Genomic DNA, 18,375 nt, shown 5'->3' with positions numbered 1-18,375 from the left:
ATGAGATGCGTCATTCTCCCTTCCCCGGTCACAGAGGACATTTGCAGAGCTGCCCTCTCTGACACTCTTGGCTTGCAACCTCTCGCAGGTATTTTTAGGATTACCCTTTGCCAGGGGATAACAAAACCAGAGAGATGCTGCTGCGAGGATGCAGTCAGAGCTCTTCCTGGCTGCCCCAGAGGCACAGAGGAGATGCAGGATCCTGCTTCAGGTGCTTTGTGGCTCCCAGCCAAACCCAACCCGGTCACAAGCAGGGCAGTCGTTCCCCCACCGCGCTGCCTGGAAGAGCTGACAGCTCCAGCCACGACAAACAGACAGTATACAGCAGGTAAGGAACACGGCGGCATGCCTGTGTGTGTGCACAGACACGTAGTGAAGGAGAAAGCAGGGCTGGCTGCGAATTCAAATTTGCAGCGATTTGGACAGATTGTGCCGGGATGCTGCGATTCACGCACCAGCAGCCCGTGGCAGCTCTGCATTCTGCTCCGAGTCACACAGGAACCAGCCTGGGGAGCAATTACTGGGGTACAAAACGCTCTTGAGCTGCAACAAAAGGACAGAGAAGAGTTTCTCATCAAAACCCCTGGAAGTCTTTATCTAAGCAGGGTACTTCCTCCTGCCTAGACAGGCGAAGCCTGGGCAGAACATCTGGTGAGAGGCACGAGACGCCGGAGGGGAAACGTCCAGTGACATCAATCAGCAGCGAGCAGCCACCGCTGGGGCACAGCAGGATTGCCCCACGAGCATCCCCCTGCTCCCCGTATCACCACTTGTGACTGGCAGAAGCCATGCTCCATTACCAACCAGCTGTTCCTCTAACTCAGCCCTCCTCTGTTACAGATTTTCCTGAAATCATCTGGAACTTTGAGGAGCCCAATATATTTTTAAATCCAGCTGCCACGCACGGGCTTCCTGCATGTGTGACGGTTCAAGTGTGTAGAGGCTCAGGACCTGCCCTCAGCTCCCTGCCAAAAACCATCCCCGTCCCCACCAAAGCTGCTGGCAGCCAAATCCCCGAGCAGGACACCCGGCTGCCAGGGACACAGCCCTACCACTGCAGCACTCCCTGCAAGCCCAGCCCCTGCCACCAGCACCCTGGGGGCAGGAGGAAATCCCCAAACCCCAACGTGCTCTGAAAACCAGGTCTGCAGCACTAACAAACCCCCCACGCCTCAACCCTCCCTCCACATCCTCCCGCACACGTGAGCTTTTATTCTAGGAGCCCCGTACACTACTCTAGGACTGAAAGGTAAGAACTAACAGCAAGCGCACACCTAGATTTTCATTTCCCATGTGCTGACAGTCTCCCTTTAATCCTACTTTCCACGTTTAAGGTGTTAATGGGAACCTTGATGCATTTCAGAGGGAACACACGCAGAGGGAAGATAGATGCCTGAGTCTAAAACCCTGCTCCTAGATTCCACATCAAGTGCTGGATTTGTTTATATCCATACGATACAATCTCCATAAAAGCAATCAACCTCCACCGAAAGGAGATGTTTCAATATCTGCACCGCCTTCACCCAGAACAGGCATTAGGTTTGCTTTTACGATGCAGGATAATATAATGGATTCTTTCCACATGTTCCCAAATGTTGTTATTAAGTATTGCTTCTCTAATAAAATACGCTGCAACATACAGTAGTACATGATGTGGCATTTACACAAGTCTTTTCTCTGTATAGGACTTGCTGGCTTTTAAACAAATCTGTCTCTTCCATACAATACAGAAGCACAAGATGAGTAATTATATTCTCTGCTTAATAATGTTTTTGCACTGGCCAATTTAACAGCTAATCTCCACAAACCTCTGAGATAGTCCCCCAGCAGCTACATTTGCATGTTGTAATCAAGTCTTGCTATTAAATCATACTTTGCAACAATAGCTGAGCTGTCAAGTACAAGCAGCGGCTCTCGTGCTGGCACTGCGCAGATGAAAGCCCTGGGTAAACACACACAAAGCAGCATCCCTCTGCCACCTAAGAGAGCATCCCTGTGCGTGTTTGGGAGCTCTGGGATGGCTGCACCCACCGTGGGTCTTGGGACAAGCATCCTTCATCTGTCTGCTTTCCAGAGGGGCTGTGCTCTGCCTTACCCTGCGGGCTGCCTGCTCGGGGGGTCCTTCAAAAAGTGAGCACTCCAGGTACAAGAGCTGCTCCTTGGTGAGTGGAACAGCTCGAGGAGCCGTGCTGGGACTCAGACCACTGAACTCTTCAGGGCTAACAGCCCTGCTTCCAAATATCCTGCCCAGTTTTCCAGCTGAATCCAAGTTGCCCAGGAGGCAGCTCCGACAAATCCCCTGCAGCAGGCATTGCTGCGCCGGTCCAGGCTGCTACAGATGCTTTAAACTCCTACTTTGAACCAGACCCTGCGTCTCTGCGCTCCCCTGCAACATGCTGCAAGCACACAGCGAATAGCAGAGACCTCGCTGAATGCTGCCTTTTGCAGCAGCTGTACCACAAGGCACAATTTTCAGCAGAGTGATGCAGATCAGCTGCAGCCTGGCCATATCAATGATGTCTCTCTGTCCAAATGATTCTTCCTACGCATTAGCACAACATTTATTTCCATCTTGCCCTGCGCTTCCCATTTATCCAGAAATCTGACAAGGTCTCCTTCCTTTTAACGTGGAGACAGAGGGAGAGGAGAAATTTCTTGCTGGAGTCGCCTCGCTCTGCGCAACTAGACAGATCAATCTCAATTCAATCCGTCTCGCTAATTGCTGGGGGCTGGAGCTGACCCTGGGCTGGCCGAGGGGGGAGTGACGGGCAGCCCTCTGCACAGCCTCTCAGCTCTACCCTGCCAACAGTTCACAGCAGACCTCTTTGGGTAACACGGACCCTGCCAGCTCATCCTTAGCCTGCAAACTCGTGCCCAGCCCTACACTGCAACAGAGCTGCCTCTCCGCTTTTCTAGGTGCACGTGGTTCTTCCAAAGGACACTTCCATGCCCTGGACACCAGCGTGTTTACCTGTATCATGAGCACATTGAGGACTGCAGCTCCTCAAACGCTCCATCAGTGCAGGTGCCCAGTGCAATTCGCGTGCTGTTTGCTGCCCTGGGGGCTGCTGCACGTCCCCGTGCCCTGACAGCTGGCAGCCCACCTCCCCCTTACCCGCCTGCAGATCTCTCTTCAGTATAAAGCACCTCTGGATGTCCGCAGGGCAGACCCTGGGGAAGGATCAGTCCTGCCCCTGTTCTTACACACCTGCCTCGATCAGTCATTGCTGCCTGCTGTCGGGAGGATGTCGGGCTGCACAGACAGCAGGGCTACACCAGTGGGGCCTTTCTTAGCTGCCAGGACAAGTGCACGTGCAGCTGCTTGCTAACCCGATTACGCTGAGGAGATCAGGGTCTGCTTCTACTCCTTTCCTAAATGAACTGGGATGTCAGCAAAATGAGGTTATGTCGGAGATCCAGCACGTACAAGAGCACTGCCAGGGCTGGCTTTCACCAAGGGATAGGGAACATGATGAGCAGTCGGGATGTCGATCTCAGCTCAGCTCAGTCAAGAGACAGAAGCAAATGTCTACAAGCAGCCCAGGAGGCACGAGCAAGCAGCGAGCTGACCAGCAAGAGATGCTCAGTAGCAGTTAACCACTGCTGTGTTCAGAGGAGCAGGAGGGCAGAGAGCAAGGAGAGAGGGAGGGGAAGCAGGGGATGTGGAGTTGTTCTGCTCACGGGATCAACGCCAGAAGACAACCTCTGCGCTGGGAGCAGACCCTGGACCTGCTAACTCCGTGTGCAGTGAGCTGTGAGCAGCCCAGTGGGGTCACCAGACAACGGGACGTTTCCAGAGAAGGCAGAGGCAGAAAAACTTGCAGGACACCTTGGCCAATAATGATACTGCTCAGCTAAGAGCATTTCTGCTCATCAGCCCCATTTTAGATGAGACAGGTGAAGGACACAAAATTTAAGATGTTCAAAGCTGATCCGAGGAATTTAGGACCATCTCCCATTAAAATTAATGGAAACATTAATGCAAAGTACACGCCGATCCTCAAGCAGATTCCTTCCAAGCAAGATCTTTCCATTAACTTGAAAGGAAGTGGTGCCCAAATCCTCTTACATCGCTGTGAATGTTTCAGACAGTACTGGCAAAGCCAAAGCCATTAGGCTCCAGCTTGACTAATGCATGGCTAATTGGAAGAGGTGAAAGTGCTGAGCTGTAATGGGAACCCCATTCAGGGTGACCTCGACACAGCACACAAAACATGCTTAAGATATGAAGCTCTTTTTCTTGATGCAGAAGCATGAAGGTGTGGAGGGAACAGAGTCCATCGACGGATTGATTTAGCTGCTCTCAACTTTGAAAAAAAACAGTTGAAAAAGCAGCAGGATCCAGAGCAAAGGATGGCAGTAAAGTAAAACCACTCACCCCTGCTGCTCGGGAGGAGGTAAGGAGAGAGGCTTCCTCTCTCACCTTTTGATTTGCAAGGACATCATTCCAAGCAATAAGGTTATGTTGGATGCCAGCTTGGCAGACTACACGGGGAGAGACCGGGACTCAAAGCAAACGCCCTGTACTTCCAGCAGCAGCTGGCAAAACCCAGCTTTGCAAAGAAATGAGCGGTATCAGTGCTAAGCTGGTCCCTTACCCTGACTGCAGCTGTGTGCCAGGACTTTAAGACGCGGAGGATTATGACAGAAGCTGACCTGCAGAGCCTGGAGGGCTTCAGGCCACTGCTGCTCTGGGAAATCCGCTGGCCTGTAGGGTCTAAAACATCTTCCAGAAGCGCACTTGTCCTTGAGAGAGGGAGAATTCCCTGGTGTTCTCTTGGGATGCTTTGCCAGTGGTTAATCTCTCTTGCTTTCATTGTGTGCTTTACTTCTAGAATGAATGCTCCAGCTTACAGCCAGTAGCTCTTTGAGAGAGAGCAATCCCAGCGGGCCGACAATCCACCCAGTTGCTCCAGCTTACACTGCAGGTCCCCCGAGGAATGGCAGTGCTTAGTGCTGAACAGACCGGAGAGGTCCTGCCCGCGGCAAACCGAAAGCCCTTGCTCTCTCGAGACAGAAAGCAGAGATCAAACAGCAGGCTGGCGAGGGGGACGGGAAGGTCTCTCTCCAAACAGAGCATCAGCACTGCTAGCACAACGCCTGTTCCGTGTACTCGGCATCCTATTCATCGTCCTTGTTCTTACTTCACTGCCTGACACTACATGTAACTTTGCATCGTTTGGACCTAAAGCACATCCTAAGCAACAGGAGAAGGCACAGCACGTGCCCTTGCCTGCTGCTCCCAGTGCTCCCTGCTTGTAACGGCACAGAGGGAAGTGCACAGCAAAACCCGGACCCAGGGAAGCCGCTCTGTACCGTGACTGTGCATTCAAGGACACAGACTAAGCCAAAAAAAGGGGCTGTTTTCTGAATCTGTAATTAAAGATATGCCTAGAAACCCCGCTGGGAGAGGGATGGTTAGGGTGCCTGGTGATTCTCTAGCCAGATCTCAGCTCAGGAGAGGACCTTCCCGGACACACAGTCAAGCCAGCAACCTATGTTCAAGGTAAAAGTGAGAGGGACTTCTTGTGGAAGGAGGATGTTTGCTTTTTCCCCACGTCCTGCCCTCTCCCACATACCTAAGGGCTAATCAGGGACTTGTCTGATACAGTGCCACTGAAAAAAAAAATTCACTTTTTTTATAGGTTAGCAATTGTAGCTCAGATATAGCTCACTGCCTTTGGCATTAAACATATATAGACCAGGGAAATGGTGCCGAAATGGTACTGAGGGCTTCCAAACATATTGTTAAGCAAATGGTTATGTAAACAGATCTCCAGGAATGACACATGGAGACAGCATCTCTGACTCAGGCACAATTGCAGCTGATTTTCTCACCTACTTTACTGCCACTGAATACCCAGACACCTACCACGGACAAGGAAGTTTTGCAGCTCCTCACCAAGTGAGCACGCTGACACAGGGGAAAAAAACGACTCCCAGTTAAACCAGGGAGAGCAGGGGCAGAGCAGGGAGCTTACACACCTGGCTGGGGTTTGGGAACCCAGTCCTTCCCCTCCCTGGAGAACAGGAGAACACACCAACTGTCCTGGTACCCCATGGGGATTTAGAGAGACATCTACTGGTACACGTGGGCTTTGTGGCATCAGGGAAAGCTTCAAGCGTTTGTTTGGAAGGGGTCACATCATCTTCAAATCCCACCTGCTCACACGGGGGAAAGGCAGGTTTCCTTGGCCACCTTTGCCGTCTGCAGCCCCCACACCACAGCAGCACGCCAAGGAGCTGGCAGTTACTATTTCTGCAGCACTGAAGGGCTGGCAACCCGTTATTAAAGTAGCTGGGTGGCAGGAGGAGGAGGAGACAGGTCTGCATTGAGAAAAGCAGCTAAGTAGCACCTTGGGCAGAGCCCTTTGTAAGAACCCTTCTTCCACCTCGAAATGTCCATAGGGTCCCTTCTGCAGGGAAAGAAAACTCCCTTCTGCTCAGCGCCTCGGGTGACAAACACAATTTCGCAGCGTGCCCCAGCAGTCTGTGGCTGTGGCATACGGAAAGCCGGGCACGTATCCTTAAGGCAGGAAGGATTACGTGTCTTTCGGAGTTTTAAAGGTCAACATGCAGACTGGCTCTCCGGGACGATGTAGCCCACGCTGGACCTACGCCAAAACAAGGAGCACTGGTTGATCTCCACGTTCAGTGACACACTCACTTCCCAGCCTCGCCTGGCCAACTCCAGTGTTTACTCTTTGGCAGGTGAAGCATCCCCATCACCTGCCGACTCGGACAAAGTTTGCCACTGAAAAGTCAAACAAATAACAAGACACGGTATCAAAAGAAAAACTCCATCCTGATTAGTCACTGGCTCGGTACAGTATATCTCCTCTGCAGCGCCAACTCATGTCCCGGCTTGCGTTTTGCTTCCATTCCCATTCTCATCCACGCAGGAACACCTTCCACTAGATCTTGGTAGTGCTGTAAGCCCGGAGTAGGCTGGCTTAGTCTCAAACGCAGGGGCTAGTTACAACCCAAGTGGTATTCTTCCTTCTCAGCAAAGAAAATACAGGCTTAGTTAACTCCAGTTGCCCCCGATGCTTTCTCATGGCCTCCAAACACGGCTAAACCCTACCACAGCTTGCCAGGAAAGAGTCACAGGGCAGTGCAGCTACCTGCAACACAACAAGTCTTAGGAAATGGTTGCAAAATCCTAGTGATGTGCAGAGTTGAGGCCAGGGTCAGGCACAGAAGTGCAGGGCAGCTGGACATGCCTTGCCCCAGCTAAGCCAGCTTGCCCAACAGGGCACCCTAAGGTGAAATTTCCACCACAGAGAATTTGACATGAGCTGGCAAAGCAACTTTTAGAAATTGAATTAATTTTATTTTGATCTGAAATCTAAACAAGGCATTTCATAAGCTTCAGGTGAATAATTGGTACTGGACAGCATCCATCCAAGCCCGAGATGTCAAGGGATTACAGGGACATGGATTTCCCCCATGAAATCCCTGCCTGCGACAAGACAAACAAGACAAGATGCCGCCTTCAGAGATTTCCCTGAGCCATGCGGGTCAGAACAGGGCAGCGTACATACCACTAACGAGAAAATCTGGTGCCAGCAGGAGAGGCAGTTGCTTCCTTTACACCAATACCCTGCTTTGCAGGGATGCATGCCATGAAAAAAACGTGCAACAAGGCAGGTCGGGTACCCAATGACTGCGTGAGCTGTGCAGCAATTCTTTGCACAAACACCCCACTCCGCAAGACTCAATTCCTCAAAGCAATAATAAATAAAAAAACCACAAAACATACTGGGAAAAACCTGCCAGCTCACTACAAACCCACCAGGTCCATGCTGAAGTCCAACATGAGGTGTACACCTGGGAGCTACATCTGAAAACAAATCAGTTGTGCTGTGTCAGCTGGTTTACATATTTTGTTCCTAGCACTCCCACTGAATAGCTCTCCTAGAAAAAAAAAAAAAAAAAAAGAATAAACCCAAATAAATTCTGCTTTTCCGTATTAAAACAAACAAACAAACACCAAAACCTCCACCCAAGCTCTGTTTACACCAAGCCTGCCGCAGCCCTGGCTGGTAGCACTAAATGGAGTGAGCTAATGTGCTAGTGACAAATAACCCGTTCAAACAATTCAAGCATAATTATAGGCTGGCTCTCCTGATGTAACATTGGGTACATCACTGCAGATATTATATTCACCTTATGAAAAGATTGCAGAGAGGAGCTCGGTTGGTAACCCAAACAACATTATACATCACTAACCTGTCAGCATCAGGAGTGCATGCACCCTGGCATTTGAAGTCCTGGTGTTTTAAGTGATAATCCAATGTACCAGGCATCATTGATCTCTATATAAAAGGGGGCACCACTTTTCCTATCAACTGGAGCTATTTTTCACTTCTCATCCTCAAGAGTTGTGTGGTGCTGCCCGCAAGTGGCTACACCGCACAGCAGCTGTATCCGTAACGCTCCGGGTCCCTGGAGAGGAAAAATGATCAATACTCCCAGGCTGCCTTTGTAAGAGGTCTCTAAGTGGTTCCACGCAAGATGCTGCTCCTCTGGGTTTAGAAATTACTCCGAAGAGAACATGAAAGCCCCCGCTGCGAATTCATAATCATGACACACACACGCACAAAAACCAGCTGCAGCAAGGAATTAAAATGAAGTTCGTTGTTGAGGAGCAGGCCGGTATATCAGCAAAGACGGCACTCCTGGCATGAGGAAGAGACCCGAAGAAGAAAACAATACCTGGAGGCTCAGGGAACACGAAAACCATGCTAGAGGAGAATCAGCGGGGGAGGAGGAAGCACTACAATGTTCTGCAAATATGACCCATGTAACAGGAATCTTGACAGGGATTTGCAGCTCCTTGGTGTGTCTGGGATGGCAGGGACCATGAGCACCGCATCATCTGAGGAAGGTGGCAGCGATTAGAGAGTCTTGGGGGGCAGAGAAGGGCACTTGAAGGGTCAGGTTTGCTGTGGGTAGGTGAGCAGAAGTGAGATGGGATCCAGAGAAGCGTCTGGATAGAGATAGTGAATGCGGAGGAGACAGGATTTCCTATTTCTTAGACACAGACAGAAGACTTCCAGGGGGATCTCAGGTTGGCTTTGGCTTTTCCTGTAGTTGGGATGGAAGAAATGTTCCATGACTACCCGTAATCTTTCTCAATCTCATCCTTCCCACTGCCTGGCAACCTACAAGAGCAGGATCAGCCACACTCAGGTGCCAGGCACTGCTTCAGCACAGCTGGCATCGCAGTCCTAAAGCTGGGATCAGTGAGTTTGTGTGTCATAAGACAGGACTCCTGAGCCAAAGTGGATGCAAATGGCCTTGATGGCCTTGTACTGCCTGGGTGGGTTCTGCCGCTGGATCCTGTGCAGCCTGGGCGGGAAGGAGTGGCAGCGAGCCAGTCCCAGCCCAAACACCAGATCCGTGCTGCAGTCACGCTGCAGGAAGGCTGGCCAGGCTGGCCTTCCCTGTGACTGCTCTGGGGCAACGTGACAGCTGACAACGTGCTCCTGTGCAGCATGTCACCGTGCACATGTCACCAGGCTGTCCCTCGTGTCACAGCCTTCCCAAAGCAGCCAGGTACTGCAGCCCTGTCCTCTGTAGATTATCCTGACTGATCCCCGTTAAGGAGAATTTAAGTAATATGGCTTAAAAACAAGAAAGGAGATGGCTTTCTTCTGCGTGAGGTCAAGTAATTTCCTCCAGGGCCAGGCAGGCTCAAAGGGCTGGCAGCCACGGAGAGGGAAGTGGCTGGGTCTGAGCAGGAAGCACAGGAAAAAAGATGTCCCCTGGTCTCCCCCTGACTGCAGGGTGGGCAGCGACGACCTCTCTCCTCAAACAGGACCAAGTGCTGCACCTTCACCTCTGCTGGGACTATTTATTGCCATCACGTCCCAATATATCACAACAGGGGACAGGGAGCAGAGCAGGTGAAGGCTCAGCACCTCTTCTAGTCTCAGTCCAAAGCTCCCAAAGACCAAAAGCTCCCCCAGACCTGGAGCCTACGCCGAGACCAGCTCTGCTGAATGAGGATGCATTCATTCACGCAACTCCTGCCCATGAACTGTGCTGGGGAGGAGGCACCATTGACACCAGTCTCCCCAGCGCCGTAGTGCTACAGGTAGGCAGGGGATGATAAGCTGCTGGGAGCAGGCGCAAATTCCTCGATAGGGTTTCATTTCAACGAGAACAAACTCCAACTGATTGCCCTTGTAAGAGCCTGAATGGTACTTGCACTTCTAGCCTAAGCGATAGAAATTTTAATTGCTCTTGTAATTATGCTTTCAGCAACCTCCGGCCCTTTGTTCGGAGAGCAGAGGCCAGCATTCGCTGTTCTCCGGTGGCCCCGTCTGGCTGCAGCTTGGAACAGCATTTGCCACCTGGAGGGGAAGGGACACTCCTCTGGTGACCATGGTGGCACAGAGCCTCGCCATGCCAGGACGCACAGCATGTCACTAAGCATGTCTTCTCTGGGCTGGACACAGCTCCAAGACGTGGAGCAGGCACAGATGTTGTGGTGCTTTAACTTCTAGGTGCATCTTTTAAAGAGCGCAGAAGAGCTCTTATCCCCTCGGGTCCTGATCAGCGCTGTTCAGTCCTCACCAGGCTGGTGAGAACACAAACCCTACAATTTACCCTGGGAAATTGCTAAGGAAGAAGTATCATGACAACTGCCACGCTGTTCTGTGGATACCAAATTAACCCTGTAAAAGTCTCAGTGCTGGAGAAACACGGTCTCTGCTGGGCTGAGAGAGAGGAAAGCAGCACCAAGTCAATGCTTCGTACGCTATCAGGTTCCTAAATGCAGTGCTCTGGTGGCCATAAAGGTGCAGCGCACGTGAACTCCTCCAAAATCACTGAGGGTACAACCGGAGCCGAGCACACGTTTGGCTCAAGGGCGTTTTACCTGCAAGAATACGTCAGCTGTAGCACAGACCTTCACGCTTCAGTCTGTCGGACGAGCAGCCTCCGAGCCCCAGGGCTGCATGCACAGGGCACAGGGGATAAGCCTGGGCTCAGATTCAGCAAGGTTCTCCCCTGGCAATGGATATCCTGCTCGCCATGCCCCTGGTTTGGGCAAGCCAGCTATAAAACACAACGTACAGGACCTTGCAGGGAGGTGTAATGATGATTTGGATTTGTCAGGCACGCACAAGGTTTGGGTTTGCTCGCAAGTGCACTCATCCTGCCTGCACCGTGCTTTGCAAATGCACGATCCTGGCTGGCACCGCTCTGGTGCCTTGGCTCCCCCGGTTGCCAGAAATGCAGGTCACAGCCATACATCTCTACATCGACAGCTGCCAACATGCTGCAGCTACTTTGTCTCATGCTGGACCACTCACAGCTAAAATCAACGTCTCCAACTGAATTGCTATTGGCCTTAGCGCTTAAACAAAACAGCTCCACACCCAGCCCAGGAGTTTCCTCAAACAATGGCACAAAACGCACACACAAGCCTGGGGAGAGGAAGGTATGTGGCAGAAAACACGGCTCCTGATTTTTGAGATATACCCCACACAATTAGAAACAGGGGATCTATAAACAGCCTTAACAAAACCCACCAGGTCTGGGGGTTTTCTTCTCCTCGCTGTCCATTGCGTACCATTGCCTTATGAACACTCAAAACCGAATGCTCTTCCCGTGTTGATTTTATGCTTTCGCACTTAACTGCACGTCTTCCTGCTGGCTTCGTGGTGCTGGAGATAGCAGCTCTTTTCCTTCATGCCTGCAGGGCCAAGGTGGTCGGAATGGGATCGGGTACTGCACGCTAATTGCCGACTCACAGGTGGGAAGGAAGGGCTTTGTGCTCTTCTCCCAGAAAAGATCCCCTTTCTTTTTTAAGCACACATTTCCCAGCTTAGGAAGAGCTAGGTGCCGCATGCAGATTTATTTCTTCCTTGTCGGGGCTGTTCTTCTCAGCATTTCAGCGCAGATCTAATTACAGGGCGTTGCACTCATTGACAAATTCATATACCATCCTATTTTGTGCTAGCCTGCAATAACTGGCAAGAAGCACAACTACATAGGTAGAGGTAACCGGTTATGGATTTATGATGGTATTCATGCAAAGAAACCCAGCACGAACACAGAAATATCCTGAACTGTGCTGCTGCCATCGATTTGACAATGAGAATGTGATTTGAAATAAAAACATCGTGGGTGCCAGTTCACAATGGGGCTAGCAAAAATAGGCAGAATACCTGGAAAAGGAGGACTCAGCTCCAAATGCATGCAAAGCTTGAATATCATCATAAGGTACCTTATAAAAGTGGCTGCTATAGTGCCCACAAATGAAATGCCGCTCAGCGAACCCACAGGTGAGCTTGAGCAGAGAGGACAGGCTGCTGCGGCTCCCCGTAGCTGAGCGGAGGTGAGGGCTGCCCAGGTGTGGATGCTGACCCCCAGCCCGCTCCCCCAGTGTCATCCCTGCAAAAAGCAGCCCCGGGGAAAAGGCTGGCTGGGTGCCAGAGCCCTCTGTACCCAAGTGTTGGCCTTTTAACCAAATAAAAGGAGTGTCTGGCTTTTTCAGACACTGCAGGACGAAGGGGCTGCAGAGCCTTGTGCATTTTAAAGGCGCTGGTTTTACAGGAGCTGTTCCCAGTTTCAGGTCGAGCCTGAAGCCTGCTTTAATCTACTTTTAAGTGGTACAAGCAGCTGTGCTCCCCGTGCCAGAACACGGGGCAGATTCCTTTCGGTGCACCTTCCCCTATCTGCTGCGTGCAATCTGCCGCGGGACTTACTTGTTGCTGTCCCGGTACTGATAGATATAACAGCCTTGAGGCATCCCGCTCTCCTGGTCCAAGGTAAACGAGAGCTTCAGCTGCAGAGAGGGGGTGAGGGGAACGAGAAGAGAGAGAGAAAAAAAAAAAAAAAGCAACATTTTAGGCTGTGTTCTCAGTCATCACAGCAACTGCGAGCAAGGCTTGTGGGAGAGAGCTAACTCGCCGAGACTGACACGCAAACACCGCGGCCTGGAACATAGCGCGGGGTTCCAAACCTCAGGGCGAAGTCACATGCGTTGCAGAAACCTCTCGCTTTTTCCACCCTTTGTTACTCTAAAGTGTTTGTGGTTCTTCTGAAATGCATGGGTCATAACGGCTCGCCCCTCCAAACCCACCCACACACACCGCCCCTCACCAAAGCGGCTGCGGTTGCCCTCAGACACCAGAGAAGCGAGCGCTCGCCATCGGCAGCTGCAGTTCCCACGAGCCTTTCTCTGAAAACCTTCCCGGCTCCATCCCGTTCCCCCAGCGCATTAGAACAGAGGAGAAACCACAGAGGGAAAGGTGACAGATTTTTCCTTCTGCGCGGAGTTATTAAAGAGCTGTTAGAAGGGTTTGCAGCTTGGCCCCGCGTCCGGCAGGAGGCTGTGATGGGACCTGGAAGCCACTCCAAGGAGGCGTTCGGCAAGGGCTTTCGGATTTCAAGCACAGCCTCGGCTCCTTTTATTTAAGGGGGAAAAATGAATCCTCTCTCCACAGGGCGGTTCTGCAGGGAGGCTTTTTCTTCAGGATTTTACATGCTGAACTGCCCGGAAAACAGCTCGGGGCTGACCCCCACGAGAGGGGGCCCGGCGGAGCAGAGCCTCTTTCCCCAGGGGAATGCTGCTGGGCCCCAGGGGAGAGGAGGGCAGGCTGTTCCTGCAGCCCCGAGGTGCAGCCCCTGCGCTCTGCACAAGGGCTGCAGACCCTCAGGAGGAGCGAGCAGGTCGGGTAAGAGGGGCAGCATCCTTCGGAGGAGGTTGCTGCAGTTTTTACGCACTGAGGGCTGTAGCTTTTTTGGGGGGACAGACTATTAACAGCGGGGCTATAACCACTGCTGGATCATTTCAGGACTTGAAATGGTCTGGGAAGACCACAGCAAAGGCTAAAAGTCAAAAGAGGTTTGTTAGCATGAGCCCGGCCTTTCTAAACAGGGAAAGGAGGAGGGAGCGGTATTGAGCCGCTCGTTTTGATCACAGACTCTCTCCTCTGGGGTCCAAGGAAATTGCTAACTCAAATTAACAGCCTATTCAGGAATGAACACAGAATTAAAACATCTTTCTCCCGTAGGCTGTTAAGAAACCCTGTGTGCTGAATCATTAGATGGTGCACCAATTTTCCCTTCCCTACAGGGTAGCAAAGTCATACGCTGTGCTCTCATTGACCCAAATAAAACTGCATACCATGAAATCATGGAAAACTTCACCATCTTGGTCACTGACTTAATAACCAAGTGCAAGGCTGAGGCCAAACCCAGCTGATCTCCTGGGACTTCCATGCCCCTAACCCTGTAAACCACCCCAAAACACACCCTGCAGCAGCACGTAACACATGCCTGCACTTCGCATGTGTCCACGATAGAAGTATCACAGTCTGTGCCTTCCTGCAGGCTCTGACCTTCTGCAGCTTGGCATATTCCTCAGTCCCATCTCTGAGAAGGGCGTCTGAGGCAGGACTAGCGGGGCCAGCTGGGGACGTTTCGTCTTACTTGACATCTCTGCAGCCAGGCAGCAGCTCCAGCCTCTCCAGATGCTCCGACGGTGCACGGCAGATGCCTCACAGGAGCAGGAGGTCAGCAAGAAACAAGCAATTTCCCCAAGAGAGGCGAGTGATCACCTTGCTTTGATAGAGGCAAAGGTCACTTGGCTACAACCAGAGTCCCCCTGGGTCAGGGAACCGAAGGAGGGACTGGGAACTCCCCAAAGGCATTTTCCTGGGCCAGGTTTTCCAAAGCTTTCCTACTAGAGTATCAGAAGGAAGGTCTGAGCCAAAAGGGACAGCAGTTATCACAGCCACAGCTCCACACGCCCCGGTGCTCTGAGGGAAGGGCATCGCATTGCAGAGAAGAAAAACAAAAGAAAGTGCAAAATTGGGCTGCTTTGGCTACTTTTATCAAAAGATCTGACTGGGACAAACTGAGGACTGCCTGAACCTCTCCTTTACAGCTCTCTCAGCTAAGTGGCCTTTCGGCTTGCACTAGCCACACACCTTTGGTTACAGCCCACCTGGGCTCCGTGCCCCCTGCAGCACTCAGGGCCAGAGGCAGCTCTGTGCGAGGAGACAAGTCCGGGGGACGGGAAGGAAGGAAAAGGGCTGGGAAGGAAAACAGCCTTGTTTGGACAGGCTGCATGGGAAAGCTCCGGGGGAATCAGGTACGGGAGGGTGACCTTTCCACTATCTGGAGGGGACAGGGTCGCATGGATCCTGCCTAGCCAGAAAGAAAAGATCACAGTTCCCTAAGATAATGCGTTTTCAGCTTTCTGTTATTTTAACCCTTCTTTCTCTGGCTATGGCATTAAAGACAAATACAACACACCCTGCTTGGCAGGCTCCGTCCTCTCTGCTTACCCACCAGTGCCAGGAAGGGCTGAGGGCTGTGTAACGGGGACCAAACGTGCCTCGACCGCCTGGGGCACTGCTGTCAGGCAGGTGGATGCTGCTGTCACCTGCAGTGACAAGACCAGCAGAGAAATGCCGGGCTCAGGTTGTCACACGGAGATGGCAACTAAAGCTCTGTCCCGGCGGCTGCAGCTCGAGGCAGTCGTGATGTCTCTGATGCACAAAACCTTGTTCTTCCATAGATCTGCCCCATCACGGCCAGCCAGGAGGGGCTGTGACTGTCACACCCAGGCGAGGAGTCACACCGACTCCTGAAGGACCAGCCGAGCTCTGGCCGTGTGCCACCTGCGGCGCTCCGGCTGCCTCTGCTCGCTTGGTGCCACTTGGTCTCTGCAAGGAGAGCGGAGCCCACGGGCAAAACTTGTCACAGAGCGGCTGAGGCAGGGAGGGAAGGACCAGCTGAGCACTGCCAGGAGGCGAGCTGGGATGCAGGGACTGCTTCGTAAGCTTAAAGCTGTCCACACCCACCCAACACGGTGCTGTTGGGTCCCCTCTGCTGTTGGAGCCACTGGAGGCTGAGTCCTGCGCATACCATCCTTGGACACGTGGCCACGTCTGCGCTGCCGTGTTCAGCTACGAGGGTGCTCATGTCCCCAGCATCTCAGTGCTTTGGAAGATCTGCTCCGCAGGTTTTTCCTGCCACCACAGATCCCCGAGAACAAAACTCAAGCATCTTTTCCTGCCAGCTCTCTGCACACCCAGCGCTGCTGCTCCTTTCTGTTCCCGTCTCCTCCAGCAGCTGCCTTTTCCTTCTGCCTTTGTTCACTAAGCACATCACAAAACTTCTGCTTACTTCTGAACTACAGAAGGTTGCAGGGCAAGGCTGAGGATTGGAGAGATGTCAGGAGCTGATCGACCACTTTATCATTCCTCCAATCTCACTTCCACTGCAGCGATGTCACGAGACATCCCGAGCCCCCCAGACAGACAGAGACCTACAAACCAAACAGGCTTTTGCAATACTCCCTCTGGCACAGCTCTAACTCTTAACCAACTTGACAGCATTGCTCCAACACTGCAGGCTGCTTTGAAGCTCCTTTTTGTGTGTGTGTCAGAATGCAAAGACTTGCCATAAAGCCAGCAAATAAATACCAGGACAAAGGAAAGGCCACTGTTGTTCAAAACACAGGATTTGATGCCTGCGGGGACAATGAGGGCACTGAGTTTTCCTACAGAAACGCAAGTGCAGAGTGACCCCATCACAAGGAAGGCTCGTCAGCTGAAGGGATCTTCAGCATTAAACACAGGAGATCATTTAATTTTACAGGGCACTGCTGGGCTCTGCTGGGAGAGGAGGGGGAGAGGAAATTTCCCAGCGCTGTGCGCGATTTGGCTTGCACTGCCCCCTTCAGTAGCGTAGCCCCGAAGCTCACATGCTAATAAAGATCCCTTTCCACTCCGATAGCTCTGCACATAAAGAGACGCCCGGCGTGGTGTGTGCGTGAGCTCGATGGGAAGGGGAGCTGGAACAGAGCCACGCTGCAAACACAGTGCTGCCTCCCAGGCGAGCCCCATCAATAATTGAGACGTCAGAGGCATAGGGAGGTGCACGAATAAGAGCTGTCAAAAGGAGTAATTGGGATCTGCGAGGATACGGTGATGGATAGGCTCGCTCGCTACCAGGCACAATTGCAATACACCCAAATTGAAGAGGAGCAGGGCGCTGAAATTCACAGGGCCAGGCAGTTTGATGGGCTGGATGTAGTTCCCTCAGCGAAGGAGAGCATTGCACCCATGGTACCGAACAGGAGTGGGCACACAGGCTGGCCACTGGTGGACGGAGCAAGAGAATGTACTTAGAGCACGTGGCCGATCCCGGCAATGTTTGGTGGCGCATATTGCAGGCTCGAGGTGATGGTGATGCCACCTCCTTGAGGAAAGTCATCTCCTGCCCACAGTGGTGCTGGGCACAGTGGAAAATGGCTCCACTCTAAGTTGGCAACATCCTCCCAGTCGCTATCCCTACGTCCTGAAATCCAGCAGGGGATGCAGCTGGCTGGCGGTGGGACCGCCCTTGCTCCTCCATCCATCAGACACCGATGTGCTCCATCTGCTCTTGGGCACCCGAGGGTTTCCACACGCTCCCTTGGCAGCAGGGAGCAGGCACCAAACAGGGCACGGACACAGACAGAAGACATCAGGGAAAGCAGAAAGGCTCCGGGCAGCTGCCCCACACTGCACGGACAGCTCTGGGCTTCCTGATCCCTGCAGGGACCCAGTGCCCTGCTCCGAGCAGACAGGTCTTGGTGGGGTTGTAGAGGAAGCTGTCTGTATTTTGGGGATTCTCCATTACCACAGAGGCCAGAAAGGGGGAATGGTGCTTTTACGCCGCCTTGGACCTCCAGGCTTGCCTGGGCTTTGGTGCAGCCAGCAGCCGTCCTCGTTTTAAAGAAAGTTTTAGACCTGCAGCAATTAGGGGCCCAGTCATGCGATAAAGCCTGGTAGCTCCAACAAGGAGAGAGCGCGAGGAGCAGCTTTCTGGCTGCTGAAACTCTGCCAGTACCTATATTGACTCGGCTGGGCAAATTCTGCATGCCCCTTGAGTAAATGGTTTGGCTTGGATCCCCCCTTGGCTCTGAGCACCAAACCTCCGTCATTAGACTGAAAGTTTTCTCTGCACATGCACTGTTTCAGAGGTATTATCAGTTCAGCCGAATAACCAGGTCAACGATTTCAAACGTCCTGGGTTTGGGTCAATACGAGGGCATCGTGCTTTTGCCAGCCTTGGTTCTACTGTTCGAGGTAATTCCCCCAACGTAATGGTATTCAGGCAGAAAGAGATCACCCAGGGCAAGGAGGTGAAGCAAAACATGAGCCTGCAGAACAAAACCCAGGGGACTGGATCTAAAGATGACGCTGAAAACAGTCTCCTGAGAGGCAGGGGGTCTCACCTGCCCTTGGCACTCCCACAGTTATAACCCCGTCTGCACAGAGGTCCAAAAAGACTGGTATCAGCTCCCTCTCGGAATAAAGGCTCCCCTCTCCAGCAAGCTCTAGAAAGCTTTTTAAGAAT

The 18,375-nt window shown here is 52.3% G+C and overlaps 1 protein-coding gene across 3 annotated transcripts in view; it reads right to left on the bottom strand.

Annotated features, from left to right (window-relative positions):
- Positions 1 to 18,375, bottom strand: part of DIS3L2 (DIS3 like 3'-5' exoribonuclease 2) — a 192,318-nt gene that overhangs the window by 24,520 nt on the left and 149,423 nt on the right. For all 3 annotated transcript variants that reach the window (XM_083848724.1, XM_083848725.1, XM_083848726.1), the window contains one exon: positions 12,723 to 12,802. In XM_083848724.1, coding sequence (XP_083704850.1) covers positions 12,723 to 12,802 — 80 coding nt within the window. The remainder of the gene's footprint in view (positions 1 to 12,722; positions 12,803 to 18,375) is intronic.

This window comes from Anser anser (assembly GCF_964211835.1).
Source record: "Anser anser genome assembly, chromosome: 9".
In the NCBI taxonomy this organism is placed as follows: Eukaryota; Metazoa; Chordata; class Aves; order Anseriformes; family Anatidae; genus Anser; species Anser anser.
This window is presented reverse-complemented; position numbering and strand designations above follow the sequence as displayed.